The 25,101-nt window shown below is 45.2% G+C and overlaps 1 protein-coding gene across 1 annotated transcript; it reads right to left on the bottom strand.

Moving 5' to 3' along the window:
• On the bottom strand, positions 1-24,991 carry STK36 (serine/threonine kinase 36). The gene is made up of 26 exons (XM_005883438.2): positions 24,702-24,991; positions 23,865-24,005; positions 23,678-23,755; positions 22,233-22,363; positions 21,744-21,993; positions 19,794-19,887; positions 19,349-19,518; positions 19,032-19,207; positions 18,511-18,616; positions 16,310-16,453; positions 12,920-13,099; positions 11,678-11,775; positions 10,902-11,007; positions 9,499-9,649; positions 9,178-9,305; positions 8,529-8,633; positions 7,890-7,988; positions 7,715-7,803; positions 7,393-7,456; positions 7,112-7,222; positions 5,608-5,682; positions 4,777-4,957; positions 4,417-4,564; positions 3,808-3,955; positions 2,522-3,268; positions 1-722 (listed from the first exon to the last, which is right to left on the bottom strand). The coding sequence occupies exons 1-26, from the start codon at positions 24,900-24,902 to the stop codon at positions 579-581; spliced, it is 4,065 nt and encodes a 1,354-aa protein (XP_005883500.1). The 5' UTR covers positions 24,903-24,991; the 3' UTR covers positions 1-578.
• Positions 24,992-25,101: the final 110 nt, after the last annotated feature.

Raw genomic sequence — 25,101 nt, 5'->3', positions numbered from 1 at the left:
TAGGGTGAGGCACACCTTTTATTACAAGAATTTACAAATAGATTACAAAAAAAAAAAGGATACACTCCCCATCCCCTCCCACGGATGGGAATGTGGGCTACCCTCCACAACTGGTGACATTTATACCCAGAGCCTAGAGCTGAGACAGGCTCTGTCTTCATCAATCCTTGGGCCAGTGCGCCTAAATCCAGAACCTGCTGGGGGGATTATAGGAGCTCCAGAAAGGAAGAGATCTCTTAGGCAGGAGGTGTCTCCCTAAGGTCCGGGAAGCATGTTCCTGGGGTTCAAGGCACAGTATTGGAGAAAAGACCCCTGGATGTAGAGAAGGAAGGGTCCTTCTCTGGCATCAACAGCAATGAAGTTTACTGGCTAAAATCATCCTGAATTGGGGGAGGAGGGCAGCTTTATACATAAATCCCTTCTAGTTTCTCATTCTCAAATCAGGTGAGTTGGCAGCTTATCTCTCTTTTTAAATCTCCTTAGCTTTCAGTTGAGTTGGTGGCTTGTATAGTAGAAAAAGGAAGAGTTGGCAATAGTAGGACAGCGAAGGTTGGAGGCTGGACCCCAGGAATCTGGGATCACGTGCTGTGGGCGGGTCTCAGGAGATGAATGAGTTTCATGCAGTGTTTGGCAGAGGCAGGCCTGGGACTGCTGTTCGGCAGTAACTGATTCCCCAGAAAGAGCAAGGCTAATTTCTCACTGGCACCCAGGGACACCAGCACCTGTGGGAGAGAGAGCAGATAACAGAACAGGACATGCAGAGGACTCTCATTTGGACTAGCAATTCCTACTCCAGAAAAGGAAGAAAAAGCAAATGGGCTCTTGGGGACTCAAAATAGACTGTGTGATAAAAGAGAAACCTTGGAAGCAGAAACCTCATCAGAGGTCTATTTCCATTCTCTTTGGTTACAGACCATGAAATCAAGGCACCAAGGGATCCAAGCACTTGTCCCCAGGAAGAGGAAATGAATGCAGCAGTGATAGTAAACCAGTGATTCCCAGCTGTGGATCCGGACCAGTGGTTCTTAACCTCATTACCACCAAGAATCCTTTTTATTACGTCCCCATTTGGATTGCCAGAAAATCCTATAACATGTATCACTACTATCCTGTCAAATTTCTGTTCTGCATGAGCCACCCGATGCTACTATACTGAGCTATTATAACTTGGAGATTTAGCCTTTCATAGGTAGATGTGTGACTTCATTAGGCTATTTATATACTGAAAATTGAGCAAAAAGACAGAATAAAGCAGTGGTTAAGAGTATAGGTTCTGGCCGAACCGGTTTGGCTCAGTGGATAGAGCGTCGGCCTGCAGACTGAAGGGTCCCAGGTTCGATTCCGGTCAAGGGCATGTGCCAGAGTCCATTCATTGTCTTCACTAGCTGAGTTTAGACAGAGACCCCCAAAAGCTAGTAACCTTTGAAGTCCTAGCAAAGGTCAGAACTGTGCACCACCCAGTTAATCTAGGAACCACCCAGTTAATTTAGGTAATAATAGTTGAAGCATCATCCCCACCTTAGTTCCCTTAATTCCTTAGATACTTATGTAGATCCTTGTTGATTGTTGTTGATCAGATACTCTGCCTATTCCTGGAAATCATCTACTGATGAGCTAATCAGATACTTTGTCTATTCCTGGAAACTGTCTGCTGATCTGTGTGTCATTGAAACCTCCTTACCCTAAGGGCTACTCCAGATCAATAAAAGATTGGAGCAGCCTGAGCATGGGTGGAAGTCCTTCGGGACTTGCCCGCCTGGTCCTCCAATATTGCAAAATTATCTCGTGTCATTTCTCTCTCATTTGTGTGCGGCCCCTCTTTCAGATACCGAACCCTACTCCACGCAGAACGTGGAAGGAGTCTTACTCGACAGGCATGTACCCTGGTTGCGGGCACATCCCCAGTGGGGGGCGTGCAGGAGGCAGCTGATCGATCTCTCTCATCGATGTTTCTAACTCTCTATTCCTCTCCCTTCTTCTCTGTAAAAAATCAATAAAATATATTTTTTTAAAAAAAGAGTATAGGTTCTGGACTCATAGACTCTTGACTTCAAAAGTTTAATCCTATATACTAGCTTTTAACTTGGACAAGTTATTAAATTCTTTGTGCCTCAGTTTCATAGCCTGCAAAAGGAGGAATATAACAGCTTAAACCAGATATTAAAGGTAAAATGCTTAGCATGGTGCCTTTAACATGGCAAGTGTTAAAACCACCCTGTACCTCAACATTTCCAATCTTCCCTAACCTCCCTCTCAGGTAGCCTCTAGAAAAGAGAAACAGTGGTCCTGAGATCCCAGGCATTTCTCAGCCCAATGGAGCCCTCTTCTGGGTCCCTTCCCTTCTCTGTGGTGAGAGATGGTAGATGGAAAACTCATTTCCAAGACACTGCCCCTGAGTGTCCTACTCCCAAAGAGGGACAGAGATGGATTTTTGGATGTTCCAATTCCTTAAAGACTACCTCAAGAAACTGTTGTGAAATACAACCCCATCATTGTGGTTCCTAAGTCCCCTGGAGTGTACCTGATGGATACAGGGCTCCTGGCTGAGGCTCCGAAGGGCAATGAGGGCGGCCTCCTTCACATGTGGCTGGGGGTCTCCACACGCCATCTCTAGCAGCCGTTGGGGTACTTGACACTGTAACAGCTCTTCTCCCAACCCCTCAGATCCCAAGTTGCCCAGAGCTGACACAGCATGGCGCCGGATACCAGCCTGAGGATCTCCAAGCAGCTGGGTCATACAGGGTACCGCAGCTGCCAGGGCAGGTCCCAGGGGACCGGCTTGATAGGCTGCATTGCCCACAGCAAAGCTGGCACTGCGCCGCACAGCAGGGTCCTTGTCTCCAAGCCCCAGCAGCAGAAGGCTGAGCAGTCCAGCCTGGCTCTGCAGTGCCCCACGCAGGGCCATGCTGTGTTGGAGCAAATGTCCCAGGAGCCCATAAATTCGGGCCCGCACACAATTCTCTGGGTGACCCAAGAGGCTACGCAGGGGCCTATAGGATTCATCGGAGCCAGCAAGGAGTTCTTGGATAAAGGACAAGTGACTGGGAGGCAGAACCCGGGCTGTGTGGGCCAACAGAGAGAGAAGGTCAGAGGTCAGCAGCGGCTGGTCACCTAGAAGGGCAACTGAGAGGAATGAGATGATGGTTCCAGGGGAGGCAGCCACTGTGTTCACAAACTGGTTGAGAGAGGTGGGATCCCTGAGGGCCAGGTGTGTGAGGAGACTGATGGGCAGCTCCACTTGTGGCAACAGGAGATGGTGACAGCAGACCTAGGAGAAGGTGGGGAGGGGAGCAGCAAGAGTAGTTCAGAGAGAGGGAGAGTACACTGTAGCTTGATAGCTAGGAGCCCAAAATCTTGGAGAAAAGCCAAGCTATGGTGAGAAACACTACAGAGAGCTGAGAGCGATGACCCACGGTGCTCCATGGGAGACACAATGTGGACTCCAAGAGAATAAGTCCTCTCCCAGTTCAGTCCTTGCTCTGCTTGTCAAGGACCCACTGTTTAATGCCAAGAATTGCCAGAGAAGCAATTCCTGGCTCAGGAGCTGAGTCTCCAGCACCTAGACTGGGATGTTCTCCCCACCAAGCTCCAACGGAATTCAGATAAGGGACTGATGCAGTTATCAGCCCCAGCTCCAACCACACACCTCTGTTCAGGCCTGAATGCTTTCTCCACTCCAACTCTTACATCAAACCAGATGCTCCACTCTTACAGGGGCCAAGGAGAGCCCTGGAGCTGTTGGAAGTGAATTAGAGTGTACAAGGTCGTTGGCCATCTTCCTCTCCCACCTTCATGCCTCCCAAGTACCTGCAGCAGGTGGGCTGTGACTGCTGAGTCTGTTAGGTTAGCCAAGATACCCCCAAGGAGGTCAGCATCCACATCCAGGGCAAAGGGGAAGCAGAGGAGCTGGCAGACAGAGAGCACCACGACGGGGAGAAACTCAGACCCGTGAGGCCTAAGGAGGTGAGTGTGGAAGGATTTACTCGGCCTTGCTCACTCACCCTTTATTATCTCCCCCCTTCTCAAATTTCCTAGTCCAGCTCTCCTTCCCCGATCTCAGCATACCATTTCTTGCCTCATATTTCTCTCCTGCCTTCCCCTCCCCCCCCCCCACTGCAGATTAGGGCAAAGGGGAAGCAGAGGAGCTGGCAGACAGAGAGCACCACGACGGGGAGAAACTCAGACCCGTGAGGCCTAAGGAGGTGAGTGTGGAAGGATTTACTCGGCCTTGCTCACTCACCCTTTATTATCTCCCCCCTTCTCAAATTTCCTAGTCCAGCTCTCCTTCCCCGATCTCAGCATACCATTTCTTGCCTCATAGCTCAAGCTGTCAGCTATTTCTCTCCTGCCTTCCCCTCCTCACCCCCCACTGCAGATTCTGGTTCTTTGGGTCTCCCTCCTCTAGCTCAAACTCACGCCTGGCCCAGCTGCTGTAAGAAGCTGGGGGAAAGCAGATGCTTCAAGGTGGACATGAGGATACTTCCATGCTGAGACAGGTGGCTCAGGCATAACTGGGGCTCCTGGGTAAAGGTGGCCACGGCCAGGCTCAGCATGGCTGCCACACCTGGAAATACCAAGAATGAAGAACCAGTGGAGCAGACAAGAAGCCCAGATGCTCCTGCTTCCCCATGTCTCCCAGAGCTACCATCTACTCAGTCCCTTTCCATCCCAGGCAGCAGCAGCAATCTCCATGGCTACTCTAGCTCTAGGCTACTCCTCTTGAAGAGGGATCAATACACTGGTCCCATAAAGGAGGCCATGCAGACGAAAAGCTACCTTGGGGAGAGATCAGTGTCCAGTCTGGCTCTGAGCTTGAGCTATGTGGACTGGACAGCGTTAGCTCCTCTTCCTGTGTAGATACCTCCTTGGAGAGCCTCAGCGCCATGGAGAAGCGGTGCCACAGAACGGTCCACATTTCTGAGCTAACCATGTCCCTTATCAGGTTAGCTTTCCCCTCCTGGAGACAAAATTGAAAATAGATGGGTGGGGAGGTCAAAGTCAAGAGTCAAATGCCTTTTTTCCACTCTTGTCCTTGACCTACGAGGATAGGAAGTCCCAGAAACAATCCCTTTTGTTTTCCCAGCTAGGATTTCCTTGTTATCTTAGTTCCTTTCTTACCACATTTTAATCGTGTGTACACCTGCTGGAAACCAGGAAATTACTCTTTTCTCCCCACTGAATCCTAAGGGATGCATTTGAGTAGTTCCCTTTAAAGGGTCCATACTTGCCCTAACCGATTTGGTTCAGTGGATAGAGCATCGGCCTGCGGACTGAAAGGTCCCAGGTTTGATTCCGGTCAAGGGCATGTACCTTGGCTGCAGGCACATCCCCAGTAGGAGGCGTGCAGGAGGCAGCTGATCGATGTTTCTCTCTCATCGATGTTTCTAACTCTCTATCCCTCTCTCTTCCTCTCTGTAAAAAAATCAATAATATATATTTAAAAAAATAAAAATAAAGGGTCCATACTGAAGGCAGGTGGTCCCCTTCTAAAGCCATCACAAGCATAGTAGTTTGCGGATTGCTTCTTCATTCCTAATGTCCAGCAGCTCCCTAAAATGCCCAGTTTCTCTCTCCTTCCTTTCCATCTGCCCTAAGCTGTATCTGTACCTGGGTGAGGAGCTGCAACAGAAGGGTGAGTAGGCCGTCATAGAACCCACAGCCATCAGGTGGAGTCAACCGGACCTGCAGGAGAGAGGCAGGAAGAATGCAGATCTGAGAGGCATGAGGTGGCCTCACAGCCTGTGCACCAACTCCTGGTCAGGCAAAAAGAGCTCTTCCTCAGCCTGGTGTTCTGTGGAGAGCTCTTATGAACTTAGAGGGGTCTTGGTTCCTGCCTATTTGGTCAATGACTACCTCTGTCCTAAAGACACACAGTCTGGCAGGGTAAGCAGACATGGAAACAATTATAGTTTATTAGGAAGATACTTCTTAAACAAGAGGCTAGGGTGGAGGTGGAAGTTCACAGCTAAGAGTACCTAACTCTGCCCTAGCTGGTTTGGCTCAGTGGATGGAGCATCGGCCTGCGGACTGAAGGGTCCCAGGTTTGATTCCGGCCAAGGGCACACGCCTGGGTTGCGGACTTGATCCCCAGTGGGGGGCGTGCAGGAGGCAGCCGATCAATGATTCTCTCTCATCATTGATGCTTTTGTCTCTCTCCCTTCCTCTCTGAAATCAATAAAAATATATATTTAAAAAAAGAGTACCTAACTCTGCCTCCAGGAGGTAGGAAACTGATGGGATTAAACATTTAAAAGACAGATACAAGAAAGTGGAGGTAGGGAGAACATTCCAAGTGGAAGTCACAGTACATACAAAGGCAGCCACGGAAGACCAAAGTGAATTTTGGAAATGGTAACTCTTTTGGTCTAGCAGGATTACAGAGCCTAGAGGTAACAGATGGGCTTTCAGTAGCCTGCTAAAGAATTTGGACTTTATCCCAGAAGCAGTGGGAAGCCACTGAGGAATCACACAAGCTCCACATGGGCAAAAGAGATTTTTCTCTTTTATTCACGGCCGTATTCTCAGAACCTAGAATAGTGTCTGGTACTCAATACCTATTTATGTGTTAAGTAATTACTGGTTAAACAAATGACCAAATTTTCCTTTACTGAAAGCTCACTCTGGTGGCAGTGAAGAAAATGGACTGGAAAAGAGCCTAGAAGAGAGATCCTTTAGAGCAGCGGTTCTCAACCTGTGGGTCGCAACCCCTTTGGGGGTCGAGCGACCCTTTCACAGGGGTCGCCTAAGACCATCGGAAAACACATATATAATTACATATTGTTTTTGTGATTAATCACTATGCTTTAATTATGTTCAATTTGTAACAATGAAAATACATCCTGCATTAGGAAGGTTGAGAACCACTGCTTTAGAGGCAAGTGTCGAAGTCCCTCTTTAGAAGTCTAGAGTGTTAACAGCAGGTCTAAAGCCCTGACCAGTTTGGGCTCTGAGGGGTCACTTATCTGGAGTCAGAGGGGAGGAAAGATTCCTTGATTCCTTTATCACTTTTTAGTTTACTCTAGACTGGCTGGCATTTCAGTCTTTTCTCCCTAATTCCAGTCCTTGTTTGACTCAGAGAAAACATGTCTATGCATTATCTAGCAGATCTCACCTCAGCAGGGGCACACAGGGCATGAGTGGCTGCAGGGATCCACTCCACAGGCTGGAGGTCAAAGGTCACCCCTTGCTGTCCAAGCTGTCCCAGTAAACACGCCGCTGCACTCTGGAGAGTTAAAGGAGGAGAAGAAATGGTATTCAGCACAAGCAGAGAAGATTTAGGTCTCTGTCCTAGACCAGAAGAATACTGCATAAGCAGCTGCAAAGGGGACAATGACTCCCCTACTCCCCAAAAGGTTGGATGATAGGGGAAAAAGATAAAGGTTGAAAACTCACCACAAGAGAGACGACGTGTGAATGGGTAAAGAGAGTAGCAGCCTCACTGCCCAGCTTCTCCATTCTGGAATAAGGAGATATAGCAAGGGATGCAGCAGTGTGAAAGGAGGCCGGTGACTGGCCTTCCCTCTTTGTTGGAAGGCACTCTCCACCTAGGCTGCATGTCCAACTCCAAGTCACAAAGCTGGTGGGAATCCAGGTCTATTCTTTGTACAGAAACCTTCACTCTCTATCGCAATCTCTCCTAAGGATAGGCTGTTAATGCCAGGGTGAGTTCTGTAGGTAGAACATTTCAGTGACGAGATCCTACTTTATGACTCACCCAGAAGGCAGATCTTGGAGCCGAAGGACAAGAAGGGAGAGGAGGTAGAGTGTCACTTCAGTAGACTCTTCCCAATCCACTACCTTTATCTACAAAGGAAACTTAAGATATCAGAGCAACCTCTGGTTGAGATGGTGGGGCCACCATGAAATGCCCACCTGTGTTGCTGGCCTACCTTGCCCTGGACCAACATCAACAATGACTTCAAGGCCAGGGGCTCTTGCCCTAAACGGCGGCACAGGCGTTCACTAACATGGCAGCAGGAGTAGAGAACCTAAGGGAGTGTGGAGGAGTCTCTCAGTGAGCAGAGCAGCACCTGGGTTCCTAGGCTAGAAGGCTCAGCTGAAAGCAGGCTAGTCTCTCAACAGATCTGGTACCCACACCTGAGGAAATGAGAGAAGCTTGGGCCACTTCTGCCTCTTGATGTAAGACAGCGGTTCTCAACCTGTGGGTTGCGACCCCTTTGGCAGTCGAACGACCTTTTCACAGGGGTCGCCTAAGACCATCCTGCATATCAGATATTTACATTATGATTCATAACAGTAGCAACATTACAGTTATGAAGTAGCAACGAAAATAATTTTATGGTTGGGTCACAACATGAGGAACTGTATTTAAAGGGCCAGAAGGTTGAGAACCACTGCTGTAAGATAGTAGATAGGGATACTTCTCAGTTCTGGTGAGGACTAACTAACAGTGGGGCCTTCTCAGTTGAAAAGACTTAAAAGCAAAAAGGGGTCCTGCAGGGGTCTCTCCCTCAGTCCTGGGGGTTAAAAAGAGACCTGAAGTGCCCAGAGTTACAGGCAGGCAGTACCTTAAGAAGGTGTAGGCACAGGATGGGATGCTGCAGACCACAGATGAGAGATGGCCTCAGTTGGTTGTTGTCTTCAGTGAGCTGATTTGCCAAATGCCGAGAGATCTATAGGGACATTCCTGAAGACTCAATCCTATTCTCATTATTCCAATCCTATCTCCAACTAATCGGGACTCTCAAACCCTTGCTAGTCACTCTTCCCTAGGTTCACCAGGAACCTCAGACCCCATTCCATTCCAAGTCTTCATGGCCAATGGAGAACGAAAAGGCAGGGTCTTGATTAGCTCCAGCTACAGAGTAGTGTTGCCAGCCAAAAGGGAGCAGAAAATCTGAATCCTGAGCCCTTGCGGAAGTATCACTGGCAGCTTCAGATCAGCTACCCTACCACATGGGCAGTTTGTCACTGAGCTCTCTAATCAAGGCCTCTGGGATTTTAGCTACATCATGTTCTACAAGTGGTAGGATCATGTGTTTCTGGAACTACAGATTAAGAGGAGGCACAAAGCCAGGACCTCGTGGCGCAATGGTAGCGCGTCTGACTCCAAGAGGAGGCATAAAGGCTTATTTTTTCTGCCTTTCTAAGAAGCTGGAACCAGCCTTCCCCACTCTGGCAATAGGAGGGAGAGGAACAAAAAACTGCAGCTCAAACCTGTTCCTTGGCTTCCCAGCAGCCAGGCAGCCCTAGAGGAACAATGCATATGGCTGCCAGCGCAGAGGAAATGGCTCCAGGCAGATCCTCACTCTGCTCCTTCAGTGGCTGGCTCACTTGAGGGGCTCCTATGGAGAAAGGCAAATAATGCAAGGTAGGTCTAGTTGTTTTTCTCAGTTGCCCCTTCATTCTTTCAGCTCAGTTATTTCTTGGGCACTCACTAAATGCCAGGCACTGTGTCCAGTGATGGCAGTAGAAAGAGCAGAGTTGGACCTATTCAATGAGTATGTCCAGAGAACCTCCCCTTCCCACACTGGTTACCTGGGGGTGTGTGAAAAGGGAGCTGTGGGACTGTCAAGCCACGAAGGAGCCCGTCCAACACGGCCCGCTGTGTAGTCAGCAGACTGGAGTAAAAGGCTTTGGAGATGGCACAGCTATTCCCATCCATGGCTTCACACAGAACAGTGAAGCACTATGGGAGATAAGGGCAGGGTTACTATTAGGACATCAGAACATTGACTAGGCTTAGAGTAGGGAGCGAGACTCCCCAGAGAACCTGAGAGAGGAGGAGGAAAACCCAGGGGGACTAGCTATCTAATTTTAAGTATTCTTCATACAGAAGATGCATTATAACTGTCTTCACATTTCAAGGACAGGAATATTAGGTGTCAGTTGTTCTTTTCTCGGATCAACTGCTCCCTAGATGATGTTTCTCAAAGTATCAATGTGACCATGAGTATAAAAATTGCTGGGGATTCCTGTGTGACCATGAGTATAAAAATTGCTGGGGATTCCTGGGTCCCTCCCAAACCAGCCCTCTCAGAATTCAGGAGGTGGGGTATCTATTCCAAACTCTCCATGCTACTCACTGCACAATGACATACGAGAAGTGCTGAGAGTGAGTCACTGCTGGCCAAAATTTACATTAGATATTAAAAGCTTCCTGACTTGAAAGGGTGAGGAATGTTAAAATAGGCTCTCAGACTCCAGAAATTGAATGGACTGCTAGCTAGAGGCAGGAAAGTAGCCCAAATATGTGTTTCCAATTACCAGTTTGTACGACCAGGCAATTGTTTATTTCCTTGAAAATGTTCCTAATTATCTTCTCTGAGATTTTCTCATTCAATCTTCCATTCCCCTGTCCCTCACTCCTGAGTCCAGGGGAGAAAACCCATATCCATATAGTTTACTAGTCCATAAGACAAATAAGGTTGGGAATGCTAACTGATGTGCAAGTCTCCTCAAGAACAAATATTTCAATGTGTGGTTCCCTGAAATAGGCACACTGCTTAGTGCTTCTGGGCCTTTATATACGTTGCTCTTTCTGCCTGGAATATCCTCTCTACTTTCCTGCCTCATCTACCTGGCAAACTTCTGTGTATTCTCCAAATCCCTGCAGAGGTTTTTTCCTCCTTCAGGATTTCTTCTATGACCCGCCAAGTAGCGTTAATCTTCTTCAGTGGTGCTTCTGTGTCTTACACAAAGTTCCAATGTACTTTTCACACTATTGTCCTTTACAACTTTATATCTCCCCCACTAGACTATCCCTGGTCCCTTAAGGATAGAAACTTTCTCTTACTCAAACTGTATATGGCACATAGTCAGCATTCAACAAATATTTGATGTATTGCCTTGATCTAACCCTATCTAGTCATAAGAAAGGGGATGGAAGAAACACCGAGAAAGACAGAAGAGACAGAAATCTGGAAGTGGGAACAGATTACCATAAGGCTATCCCTCTGTAAAGTCTGCTTGGAGTCATCTGGTTGGGCCAGAAGTTTCCCCAACAGGTCCAAAAAGAGGTTGGCAGCTTCTTGAAATACCTGTAGGCTGGGGGAAAATGAGCCCATGGTTTCTTCTCATCTTTCTACTAAAAGCCTAGACATGGTGAATGGGTCAGTTCTGAGCAAGTAGGAGTAGCTCAGTAAAGGAACACATCATAATGCTCCCTTCTTTCCCCTGCTCAGCACACAGACAGTCTCACATATACAATCTCCAAGCCCTTCTCTTTGCCATTGCTCTATCCGTGGTCGGCAAACTGCGGCTCGCGAGCCACATGCAGCTCTTTGGCCCCTTGAGTGTGGCTCTTCCTAAGCCTTAGGAGTACCCTAATTAAGTTAATAACAATGTACCTACCTATATAGTTTAAGTTTAAAAAATTTGGCTCTCAAAAGAAATTTCAACCGTTGTACTGTTGATATTTGGCTCTGTTGACTAATGAGTTTGCCGACCACTGCTCTAGGTTATTCACATCTTGATCCTTCCATTTAGTGTATAGTGACTGCTGACCCTTAAAACCCAAAAGTCTTGGGGCAAAGTTGGAGGTATTACAGGGTCTGTAAGAGAATTAGCTGGACTTTGAGGGGGCAGTCAGCTGATCCCTAAACCTGTCACAAATCATGGCTTCTCCTTACTTAGCCTTTTCCTAAAGGAGAAATAAAAATAGGGATAGAAATTGAAACCAAACTGGCCAACAGAACAAAACTGTGTCTTATCCCACCTGTCACCTGTCTGGCTCCTCTCCAGATTAAAGGTGCAGGCAAAGTAGGCCTGAATCACGGCCAGCAGGTCCCGTAAGAAGGTCCCATACCAACATTGCTGCCAAGGAAGAAAACAGAGTAAGGGCGATGTAGGGGATGGAGACAAATAGAAAAAGCAGTAAAGAAAGGTATCAGATATCCAGTCAGGTTAACCAGACAAAAAGGGGCAGGGGGAAGAGAGTGTTTGGACAGAGACAGGAGATCTAGAAGAAACCAGTGGCAGCTAACGGGCTGTAAATAGTCTGAAAATGTGCCTTGTTTGGCCTGAACAGCATTTTGGAGTTTAGAATGTTACGTTTTTCAAAATAGCTCAAATTCTTTTTTCAATTTCTTTATAACACTCAAGATTAATACTCATCAGCAGCGTGCAGCTTTCCAGCTGCCTGAGCCCAGATCCCATTAAACATCTCCTTTTTCTGTTCTCTCTGCTTAGCTGTGGCAGGACACAGCACGAGAAGTAGAGGTTTGCCCCCAAAACATTGAGTCTCAATCCTAGCTCTTCCACTATCATCTCCGGGACCATTTACAAGTTAGAGCCTGTATATGAGTCAGTTACTCTCCGAATTTCAGTACCCTGCTCTGTAAAATGGTGTTAAGAAAGCCAAGAATTTAACATCTTAAAGCACAGTGCTCTAAATATTGGGAAATTATGCATAAAAATCTGGATGTCTAGCTTCTCTTGGAAAACTAAAAGGTCACACTGGGCTGGAGCTGAGGATAGGCTATATCATTGGACTGGACATGAGATCTCCAGTTTATTTATTCCCCACTATTCGCATAGTCTGACACAGTCGACTTTACTGACTGATATTATTTGCCTGGTCTCTGAAGGCATTAGAGTTTGCAATTCATGCTCTACTAACTTGAAAGAGAAGGAAGGAAAATAAAAACCAATTGGGCCAAATAGAGATGGCCGTTTGAAGAAGAGAAATCTAACAAGAAACTCCTGGAAGTCTTTAGAGCAGTGGTTCTCAACCTGTGGGTCGCGACCCCTTTGGCGGTCGAACGACCCTTTCACAGGGGCCGCCTAAGACCATCCTGCATATCAGATATTTACATTTCGATTCATAACAGTAGCAACATTACAGTTACGAAGTAGCAACGAAAATAATTTTATGGTTGGGTCACACCATGAGGAACTGTATTTAAAGGGCCAGAAGGTTGAGAACCACTGCTTTAGAGGCTCCCTGCATAGAGCTTACCTGCTGAATACTGTGGCTCTCCTGGCTGTGCCTGAGTAGCCTGAGCAGCAGCCCAGGGAGCCCTGCCTCACGGCAGAAGACATACAAGGGAACAGAGTCACTGCAGCTGGTCAGAAGACTGCTCAGGACCCGGAGTGCAGGGAGGATACAGGATGCACCCTCCAGCATGTCTTTCAGGATCTGGGTGACGTGAGAGAAGAAGTAATCAATATTACCAGAGGTAAAAGAAGAATTCTATATATCAAGTGTCCCCAAGGAGTTGGCAAATCATACCAGATGTTCTCATTCCTTTCTTTGTGAGTCTAAAGCCCAGAAAAGAGAGAAATGGGGAAACTGTACCAGGGAAGAGGAGTATAGATACTCGGTCATCTAACTTATAATAGCAGTGACCAAGGGGGAGGGGACTGTCCCTCAGAATCTCTGTGTCAGACCCAATGCAATTCCTATTTGTTCCCTCCCTTCTCCAGCCCTTCATTTTAAAGACAAAACAAAACACACACACACATACACACACTCAAATACACTTCTGAAAATTAAAAACAATGGTCACAAAACATATTCAACTCTAGACCAGGGGTTGACAAACTACAACCCACAGACTAAAAACACTTATTTTTATAAGCCTGCAAGCTACGGACCATAATGTATATATTATCATCACCCAAAGATATGTGTTTTTTTTTTAATGTTTCCATTGATTTCAGAAAGAGGAAAGGAGGAGAGAGAACATCAATGATGAGAATCATTAATCAGCTGCTTCCTGCATGCCCCCTATTGGGGATCAAGCCAGCAACCCAGGCATGTGCCCCACCAGTAATCAAACCCTGACCTCCTGGTTCATAGGTTGAAGCTCAACCACTGAGCCACACCCACCAGGGCAAGGATATGTTTTTATTGATTGAGAGAGAGGAACATCAATCAGTTGCCTCCCATACACTCCCTGACCAGCAATCAAACTTGCAATCCAGGTAGGTGCCCAGACCAGGAATTGAACCTACAACCCTTCAGTGCACAGGACAATGCTCCAACCTACTGAGCAACATTGGTCAGAGCAGTATTCTATTTTTAAATGGCTATTCTTTAAAGATTCTTCTTGAAAGAAGAATAACACATCAAGTGCTTTACAGTCTGCTATTCTCTGCTCTAAGTCTTTTCACTTATTTGCTCACTTAATCTTCATAATAACCCGATGAAGTAAATACAAATGCAGTTATAGATAAGGAGACTGAAGCTTCTAGGTAGGTTAAGGAAGTAGTCAATAATCACACAGCTCAAGAGTTCAGATGGAATTCCATCTTAGGAAGTCTTACTCTGGAGGCAGAGCTTTTAACCTGCTTCCCTACCAAAAAGTTATCCAGCCCAACATGTAAGGGCCAAAAGAGAGATGCAAGGTGCCAAGGTAATTCACTGGAGAAAGAAGAGTCTTTTCAACAAATGGTGCTGGGACAATTGTATACCCATATCCAAAAAATAAACTTAGATCCCTCGCAATGTACACCTCACATCTCATACAAAATTTAACTCAAAATGGGTCAGAGATAATACTAGAAAACTTTTGGGAAAAACAGAGAAGAAAAGTCTTCAAGATTTTGAGTTTGGAAAGTATTTCTTAGATTCAACACCAAAAGCATAATCTACAAAGGAAAAATATGGGAATATTTTTCCAAATATGATTGGTCTTCCTCAAATTTAAAACTCGTGTGCTTTAAGTCACTCATAAGAATAAAAAGACAAAGCATAGACTGGGAGAAAATATTTGCAAATCACATATCTGAAAAAGGTCTTATATCCAGAATATACAAAGAACTCTTACAACTCAATAAGAAGACAAACAACCAAATATAAAAATGAGCAAAAAAATTGAAATTTCACAAATGGCTAATAAGCACATGAAAAGATGCTTAAAATCAGAAATTAGCAATGCTATACTATTTCATACAAGAATGGCTATAATCAAAAGACAGACAATAATACATGTTAGCAAGGACGTGAGAAAATGGAGACCCTCATTCATTGCTGTGAGAATGCAAAATGGTGTAGTCACTTTGGAAAATAATTCAGCAGTTTCTTAAAATGTTATAAATTTACCATATGATCCAGCAATTCCATTCATTCATATCTACCCAAGAGAAATGATATGGCCACAAAGATTTCCATGTGACTGTTCATATCAGCATTATTCATAAAAGCCAAAAAGTGAAAACAACCTCAATGTCCATCAACTGGTGAGTGGATAAAATGTAATATATGTCCATATAATGGAATACTAATCAGCAATGAAAATCCAAATCAGCAATGAAAAGGAATGAAGTATGGATACATGCTACAGCATGAATGAACCTCAAAAACATTATGCTAAAGAGCCAGACATAAACATTGTATATACCATATTATTCCATTTATATAAATTGTCCAGAAAAGGCAAATCTATGAGACAGAAAGTAAATTAATGGATGCCTGAGACTGAGGGTAGGAATGATGACTAACTGTAAATGAGTATGAGGATCTTATTGGGGAGAAGAAAATGTTCTAAAACTAGATTATAGTAGGAAAAAAAAAAAGCCCTGGCCAGGTAGTTCAGTTGGTTAGAGCATCATCCCATACACCAGAAAGTTGTGGGTTCAATTCCCTGTCAAGGTACATACCTAAGTTGAGGGTTCAATCCTATGTTGGGTATATAAGGGAGGCAACAGACCGATGTTTTGCTCTCACATTAATGTTTCTCTCCCTCTCGCTCTAAAATTAATAAACATATCATCTCGGGTGAGGAAAAATAAATAAGATAAAACTGGATTATAGTGATGGTTTCACATCTTAGTACATTTACTGAAAATCATTTAAAGACTTTAAAGAGAAAACAGAAAAGATGAGTTCCCAGGAAGGAAGATCACTGTGTTTCAGAGATGCAAGGAAAGGCTTTGTATGAAGGAACACTAACTATGAAAACCAATTAAGCAAAATGTTACTCCCTAAAAAAGAATCTCATTCTTCTTGTTAGCATACCTGTATTAGAAAATATTGTATACGTAATTGTTATAGCTATATTTTTCATTTTGTCAATAAAAATTTTGTAAATGTGGTTTTGCTCATTGTAGAAGTCCTTACACAATGTCCTCCATTTTGCCTCAAGGCCTACAATGCCTAAAATCTTTACCATCAGAAAGTTTGCTGATTCCTGCTCTAGATGGATGCTTTTCTCTTCAGAAAGAGAAACCTGAGGCTTGCTCTTTCTGTGTTACTAAAGCAGGTTAGCAAATCTCCTTGAATTAAGCAGGTGGACTGAAAAAGAATTGGAAAGGGACAAACTTCCTTATGCCAGCCAATGTTTTTTAATGTCTCATCTGTGAAAACAGTCCCCAATCCCCTCCACAGTACCCTTCTGCCCATCACCTGCCCTCCAGCCTCATGTAGCTGACTCTGGATGCGCTGGCAAAAGTCTGGATTGCACAGCAGGGTGAGAGGAGTCTTCAGCTGGATGGGCACAGGCTCCGTGGTCTCTAGCAGGTGTTGCCACTCATCATCACTGTCTGGCTCCTGAGGCATAGGGGAGAGACAGAGGACAGGAGGAGTTGTAAGGCTGAGGGTAGTGGCTCCCAATCTGGGGGATCACAAGTAACTGCAAGAAGTCAGTAACTCCTTTAGCACAGACGTATTTTTTCCAGCTACCAGTTTAAAAAGGTATAGCTGACCGTTTGTGAGGGGTCTTGAAAGTCTCAGGAACACTGACATGTGTGCATAAAGAGATACCTAGAAAGATGTCCATGGTCACATGACTTATAATACAAAAAAAAATTGGAAATGTCACACAGCCAGTCAGTAAGGGAATACTAAAGAATGGCACATCCATATTAGAAAACATTAAGAAGTTATTAAGAAAACTGTTGCTTGGCAATGTGGCTCAGTAGTTGAGCGCTGACCTATGAACTAGAAGGTCACGGTTTGAATTCTAATCAAGGCACATGCCCGGGTTGCTGGCTCAATCCCCAGTGTGGGGCATGCAAAAGGCAGCTGATCAATGATTCTCTCTCATCACTGATGTTTCTATCTCTCCCTTCCTTTCTGAAATCTATAAAAATATATTTTAAAAAAAGAAAAAGAAAACTAGGAACTGTTCCAGATTAAAGGAGACTAAAGAGACAAAACTAAATATAGTTCATAACAATGGATTGGATCATGCATCAGGAAAAAAATTTTTGCTATAAAGAACATTACTGGCCGAAGCCGGTTTGGCTCAGTGGATGGAGCGTCGGCCTGCAGACTGAAGGGTCCCGGGTTCGATTCCCGTCAAGGGCACGTACCTGGGTTGCGGGCACATCCCCAGTGGGAGATGTGCAGGAGGCAGCTGATCGATGTTTCTCTCTCGTCGATGTTTCTAACTCTCTATCTCTCTCCCTTCTTCTCTGTAAAAAATCAATAAAATATATTTTAAAAAAAATTTTTAAAAAAAGAACATTACTGGAGCCCTGGTCAAGGGACTCAGGTGGATGGAGCATCATCCTGTACACCAAAAAGGTTGCAGGTTCAATTCCCAGTCAGGGCAACTTATCCTAAAATGATTCAGAAAGTTGATATATTCATATATATGGAAAGAGAGAATCATAAAGCAAATTGGCAAAATTTTAACAATTAGTGAATCTGGGTAAAGAGCATATAGGAATTTGCCCTGGCCAGTGGCTCAGGTGTTTGGAGCATCATCTCATACACCAAAAAGGTTACGCATTTGATCCCCAGTCAGGGCACATATGGGAGGCAACCAGTTGATATTTCTCTCTCACATTGATGTTTCTCTCTCTCTCCCTTTCCCTTCCCCTCTCTCTAAAATCAATAAAAAAACATATCCTCAGGTGAGGATTAAAAAAATAATAATATATAGTAATTCTTTGTGGTATTCTCAGAATTTTAAGTTTGAAATTATTTCAAAATAAAAAGCGAAAACCCTAAAAAACACACAAAAGATTGAGTAGAACTACATGTTCAGATGTAGAATGATCTCTAAAACAGATCATATGGCATGATGCAAAGCAATATATATATGGGATTAACTCAGTAATGTAAAAACAGCAAAACTATATATTTCTATACTAGAAGCTCGGTGCATGAATTCATGCACAGGTGGGGTCCCTTGGCCTGGCCTGCGGGGACCACAGGAAGTTGGCTGTGGGAGCACACTGACCAATAGGGGGCAGCTCCTGCATTAAGCATCTTCCCCCTGGTGGTCAGTGTGCATCATAGTGACCGGGCGGTTGTCTGGTCATAAGGGGTCGCTTAGGCTTTTATATATATAGATGTGCATATATATAAATGTACAGAAAGTTTGGAAGGAGACAGATGAAACTGATAGCAGAAGATACCTCTGGGACCTAGATGAGGCTTAAGAGGGACTTACATTTTTACCTATGTATTCCAATTTTTTATAATTACATATTCAGATAACTGTGCAACTAAAACCTATTAAGTTAATAATAACAAAGCAGTTTTTAACACATGAGAGCTCATACTTGGAACATTGGGAATCACTGTTCTAGAAAAACAAACACCCAGACCCAACATCCCATGGCAGTGACAAGGCCAAGAAGAGCCCCCAGGCTCACCTCATTTTCTAGGTCTACTGCAACATTGCTCTGCTGGCCGGCCTGTAACTGCTCTGGCCTCAGCTCTGGGAATGCTCGTTCACTATCCTCAGTGATCCAGTTTTCCCTGCCAGAGGAAGCAGAAGTAGAATGAATTACAGACCTTTGAGGCTTGGAGTTTCTTAACTTGCCCCTCCCTCTAAGCCCAGGATAGGAATGAAGGCCATGTAGGATTGAATAGAGAAGACCTTCTACAATATGGCCAGGACAGGATAAGTTGACCACTAATTACACACACATCCTTGACTGCCCTCCCACTTCCTTATACCTTGGCAGTATTCACCTGTTGCTCCCAACTCAATCTTCCCTTTTGTACTGAGATAATTCTTGCCCTTACAGTTAATGTACAACTGAGCCATAGAGAAAGGAAAGTTCCTATGTTTCCTGACAAATTAGGAATGTATCTGGAATTTGAATTCAAGAACCCAGGACTCACACTCCTAGGGCCCTGTCCCTATAAATCCTGGCTCAACCCTCCTCACCGAGGTGCAGGGGGGGCTTCTCCAGCCCCCGACTCAGCCCAGCTGCTCTTCATTTCTGAGGCCATGATCCCAGCCAAGAGGCCTGGTTCCTGAGGAGGGGACTCAGGAGTCGTGCCAGTAACCATCTTGATGGTCCTGTCTTCCTGTTCCAGGGTAGGTCCTGTATTCTGGTGCTTCTGTGGGAAGTGGGCAGGAGACACTGGGTGCCATAGGCCAGTACAAATCCTATTTGTGGCCCTTTCCCAACCCTAGAAAACCATTCTCCTTCTCCAGCAACCCCAGTCACTAACCTGCATATGTCCCACATTCCTACACACCTTCTGCTTGGCCTCCTCAGCCATGAGCTTACGGGCTTGACGCAAGATGCGAGATCGATTGCCCTTGGGAGCCAGTTGATGTGCCTGTTGGTCCTTGAGGACCTGAAGTTCTGGGGGTAGACGACTGGTTAATGGGGTGCCCAAATCTGGACCTGCTGGTTCAGTTATTACTGCAGGGAGGGAAGAGGAGGAAGACATGATCATACTAGAGCTCCGCCATGTCCACTTGGCCAGAGACAATTTCAGTGTCTCCAGACCATTTGATAAAGTGACAAAAATGGAAGAGGGTTGTAAGGGAGGTGGCAAAGGTTAGGCAAAAGGCTAGGAAGAAAGTTCAAGGTGGTGGGGTAAAGAATATATTTTGGATCCAGATGCTGGGGGAAGGTGGGTAAATTGGGGAGAACACTAGGGAAATACAATAGCCCTGGGAACCCTAATGACTCACTGGTGACACGGCCAGCAATAAAGGGGTGATGTAAAAGGTCTGGCCAGGACAGGCGCTGCCGGGGGTCTTTGGTGAGCAGTCCCTGCAGGAAGTTCTGTGGAGAGAAAGTCCCCCATCAGCCTTTACTTCCATATAGGCTGCCTCTAACTAATCAGAACCTGCAAACCAAGATTCCAGAGTCTAATCTTAGACCAGACCAGCTGCTCTTGATCATACCCTCTTTAGCCCTATCCTTAGGCCTCATTTCCCTGGATGAAATCATAGAACTCACTGCCTCGTCTCCTGGGGTACCCCAATCCCTGTCCATGGGCATTCTAGAACCCCAGAAAAACAGAAATCTCAATGTCACCAGCTTTGTGACGAAGTGAGAAAAAAACTAGAAGACAGAGATGTCACCTGCATGATTATCTTCAGAAAGCAAACATACAACAGAGTCCCAAACTGCTCACTTTGCCTTCCCTTTGACTGCAATTTGTCAGAAACAGATGCATTTATGGTTGAAAGCGCACACACACACACACACACACACACACACGAGTCATTGTGTAAAGATGTGTTTGGGAGCACTCAAAACCAGAAATCTCTCAGCAAGACTTCAGATGATGAGGGGTAGGAAGACTGTCTCTAAAAAGGGTACATCATTATGAGGTATCCTTGGGGAAATCCTCAATTGGGCCTGAAACAGGAATATAAAGTACTAGATTATGACCACTGTTCTAAAACAAGGTAATTAGTATGCCATGGCTCTGGCTGGAGACAACTGCATATCTGCCCCAAGGGAGAATAAATATCCCATGTATATCACCCACTTAAGTTTCCTTTGTTTAGATTCTCTTTATATATACATATATTTTTTAGAGAGAGGAAGAGAGAGGGACAGAGAAAAAGAAACATCAATGAGAGAGAAACATGGACTGGCTGCCTCCCACATGCCCCCCACCGGGGATTGAGCCTGCTACCTGGGCATGTGCCCTGACTGGGAATTGAACTGTGACCTCCTGGTTCATGGGCCGCTGCTCAAGCACTGAGCCACACTTGCCAGGCTACATTCTTTTTGATAATTACTTGGGCCTCCCCAAACTGAGTAGTTTAGGGGAAAACCTGTCCCCTTTCATCTTAGATAAAATGAAAACTTATATGAGATTTCACTCTGGGAAAAAACTGCATTTAAATTCCACTGAAAGTCCAAATCTTACCCTAGCTCAGTGGTCGGCAAACTACGGCTCGCGAGCCACATGCGGCTCTTTGGCCCCTTGAGTGTGGCTCTTCCTAAGCCTTAGGAGTACCCTAATTAAGTTAATAACAATGTACCTACCTATATAGTTTAAGTTTAAAAAATTTGGCTCTTAAAAGAAATTTCAATCATTGTACTGTTGATATTTGGCTTTGTTGACTAATGAGTTTGCCCAACACTGCCCTAGCTAGATAAGAAGTAAAAAGGGTCCACTCTTTTTCCTCCCCTTCTCCATACCTCCTTCCTCCAGTCTACTGAGACTTAGCTGCAAGGAGCAGGCACCACCTTTCTCGTTTTCCCCTAATCACCAAGATAGCCCCACTAGCTCTGGCCAGCTAAAGATTGGATAGCTAAAGATTCCTTCTTTCAGAAGAGGACTGAAAACTGTTTGCAAAGGTAGATATCATCTGTTAGAAAATAAGTGGAATAGAGGGTATATAAAAGGACCAGTATCTATCTCTGGTTTCTTAAAAATCACCTTTCCATTGTGACAAAAGATAGCCTGGCCCAAGGAGGGCTGCTATTCCCAAGTATGACATACCCTCCCGGAATAAGCCCCTACAGTACAAAAGCAAGACAGCTTGGCCCAGCTCCTGTATTAATTCAGTAACTGCAAAGTCCTTCCCAACTCTGGAAAAGGATTTTGAAAAAGGGAACAGAGGCAGGGGGAGATAGGTTTCTAATGCAAAAGTAATCTCCCTCTCTATATTCATTACCTTGAAGCAAGGACTAATGGTTGGGGGCCAGCGCACAGGGTCCTTGAGAATGAGGTTGACCAGTTGAAAGATGCTTGTGGTATAGAAGGGAGGGGTGCCTACAGCCAGCTCATAAAGTATGCAGCCCACAGACCAGAGGTCTGCAGTGTGGTCGTATGGTCGCTCTTCCACCAGTTCTGGGGACATATAGAGTGGTGTGCCTTTGATGGATGTTAGCACCATTGTGTTGGTGCTCATAGCCCGGGCAAATCTGCAGGTGATGGAATGGAAACGTAAAGAGAGAAGACAGTCAATAAAACTAGACCTGGTCACTACTCCCTCTCATTGTGTGAGATATCCCAAACCCAAACAGAGAGAGCACCTTCCAAAAGACCCAGCAGGAGTCCCAGTCTGCAGCTCAGGTTCTAAAACGAGGCCCATGTAAGTCAAGCAAATGGCCTAGGACTCCCTGCAGAACTGGAAGTAGAGACGGAAGGTCAGGCTCCTCACCCAAAGTCACAGAGCTTGATGCCACCATCCTTGGCAAGGAGGATGTTCTGAGGCTTCATGTCTCGGTGAAGGATACGGTGGGAATGCAGATAATACAGGGCCGACACCAACTGGGCAGCAATGGCTTGAACCTAGGAATCAGCCAAGTGGGAGGAAGAAAGGATAGGTCAGAGGAAGGAGCCTGATCCAGGAGCCCAAAGACTCCTCCCTGATACTACAGCTGATGTGATCATCTCTTCCCTTTCTTTGAGCTTCACACAATACCTTCTATAGTTCTTGCTCCCCTATTCATTCATTGATTTGTTCATTCATTCTTTCAAAGAAAATTTATTGAGTCTCACTAGCTGCACGGCCATAGACAAATTATCTTATGCCTCTCAGATTTTTCATCTATAAGATGACAATAATCAAACCCTCTACCACATAGGATTATTATGAGGATTAAATGAGTTAAAGCGTGTAAAGTAATGTAATGCTCAGAATGGTGCCTGGCATTTGATAAGCATTCGATATGCATTAGTTGTTATTAAGACAAAATCCCTTTTTAAAAAGAAGTAATCAAAGAAATAAGACAGACAAAAGGAATAAGATGATGAATTACCAATGATGAGGAGTGCTTATAAGAAAAAACAATGCTGCAACAGAAAGTCCTGAGGAGGGCCTACTTGCTAGAGTACAGGAAAACCCCTAGAATAAGTGTGGCTGGAAAATGTGTTCAACCCAATCCCACTATGAACCACTATGTCTTGGTGGTGAATCTTGCCTTAACCATAACCCTCATACCTTCCTGCCCTCTCTGGTACCACCACACTAGCCCTTCTTCCCTAATGGCACCCAATAACAATAACACTAATAATAGCTAACTACAATGAATGTTGTTTTTCAGGAACTCTTTAACCATTTTACATGAATTAACTCATTAATCCCCACAGTAGCTTTATGAGATAGACATTATTATTTCCATTTTAAAAAGAAGAAACAGCCCTGGCTGGTGTGGCTCAGCTGGTTGAAACACTGTCCCATACACCGAAAGGTTGTAGGCACAAACCTATGTTGGGAGTTATATCCCCAGTTGGGGTACATGCAGGAGGCAACCGATCAATGTTTCTCTCTCTCTCCCCCCCTTTACCCTCCTCTTTCCTTCTAAAATCAATCAATTAATTAATTAATTAGACAGAAAGAGGAAACTGAGCACAAAGAGGTTCAAATAACTTACCCAAGAGGATCCAGCTAGAAAGTGGCAGAGCCAACCTTTGTATTCAAAGAGTTTTGGCTTCACGGTTGATATACTTCATTGTCATACCACATGTCCTCTATATACACTGATTCTTATATTTTTCTCAGGAATTTTCAAAATGCAGACTCTCAGTGCCCTCAGCTTTCCCTGCCAGTCCTTAACCTGAAGAGAGTCAGGGGTAGGGAGAAGTTTGAGCCTGGAAACATACCTGGTCTTCAGGAAGTCTTCCATCATCTTCCAGGATCTGAAAGAGCTCTCCCTCAGCATAGTCTGTCACTACCACTACCTGAAAGGCAAAGGCAAAAGACACTGATGGCTTCAGAATTATGCATTAAGGTTGGGAAGTTCCTGGGACGCTTCTTCTTGGGGAGAGGTGACCCCAAGCCAAAATACACCTCTTTATCAGTCTCAAAACTGTCGAGCATGTGCACAATGTTGGGATGCCGCAGGCCCCGCATGATTTCAATCTCTCGTTGCAGATTCCTCAGCTCTTTCTCTGAGCGTCCCAATTTTGGAATGAACTTCAGGGCCACCACCTATCAGAGGTAAGATGAAGAGTCAAGGCCTAGGCACACCACTGAAACTTTAGCCTGAGAACTCCAGAAGTGAGACTTTAGATTGAGCAATTGTCATGGTAGCTGCTAGTCTCCCACTCCACTCTCCCCATGGTACTGTGCCCTTACCCAGCCTTTCCTTCCCCTTGCCCTGGGAGGAAACAGTCTCTGCCAGACAGAACCCTTTGGTGGATTCTGGGACAGGTGTTCTGGTCAAAGTAAAAAACTCAAGATTTAAAGAATTTAGAGGGAAAAAACGGAGAAGAAGAATAGAGTTCAGGTGGTTTATTTCTTCCTGCATAGGATGATCAGGATTAATAGTAGTGATAATATTTATTTGTTGTGTATGAGGTGCCAGGCACTGTACTAAGTAATCCAATGTAACATTACATTTAATTCTCAAACCCCATCAATCAGATACTATACTGTGTTCGCTCTATAGATGAGGAAACTGAGACAGAGAGCGGTTATGTAACTTGTCCAGTTCTAAGGCTAGAAAGTGGTAGGGTGAGGATTTGAACCCAAGTAATCCAATTTCAGAGCTCACACTCCCTACGCTAGAAGGAGTCAGTGTCCTAGGAATACAGGTTGGTATGAATGCTTCCCTTCTGGCCCCATTTTCCACTGGAGTTGGGGGTGTGGAATCCCAACCAAGAGTTACCCCTCTTTTTTCACCACCTGAGCACTGTATTTCCTCCGACCCTTGTACACCCGCCCAAAAGAGCCTTCTCCAATCATCTCCAACACGTGGTACTTTTCCATGGCAGAGGCTTCGGGGTTCCTCAGAAGAGAGAAAGCAGAGATGGTAGCGAAGAGCTCCCGCTCCACACAGTTCCACACATCTGGGAAGCCTGGTTGGCACAGGGAAGGAAGGTTCATGTTAGCCACCTTGCTTTTTCCTCTTTTTCATAATAATCCAGGCCTCAAACCCATGGTAGAGTGGAGTGAATGGAAAGATGAAATCTTAGAGCAAATAGAGCGCCTCTTGTAGTTCTCCCACCTTTTCAGACTCCTCGGGTTCCCAACCCAACCTCGCGCCCACCCATCCCGTCTCCTTTCCCCCTCCACCAGCCTCCCC

This window comes from Myotis brandtii, unplaced genomic scaffold (genome assembly GCF_000412655.1).
Source record: "Myotis brandtii unplaced genomic scaffold, ASM41265v1 scaffold79, whole genome shotgun sequence".
In the NCBI taxonomy this organism is placed as follows: domain Eukaryota; kingdom Metazoa; phylum Chordata; class Mammalia; order Chiroptera; family Vespertilionidae; genus Myotis; species Myotis brandtii.
The sequence above is the reverse complement of the archived record's forward strand: the minus strand, read 5'-3'. Positions and strand labels throughout refer to the sequence as shown.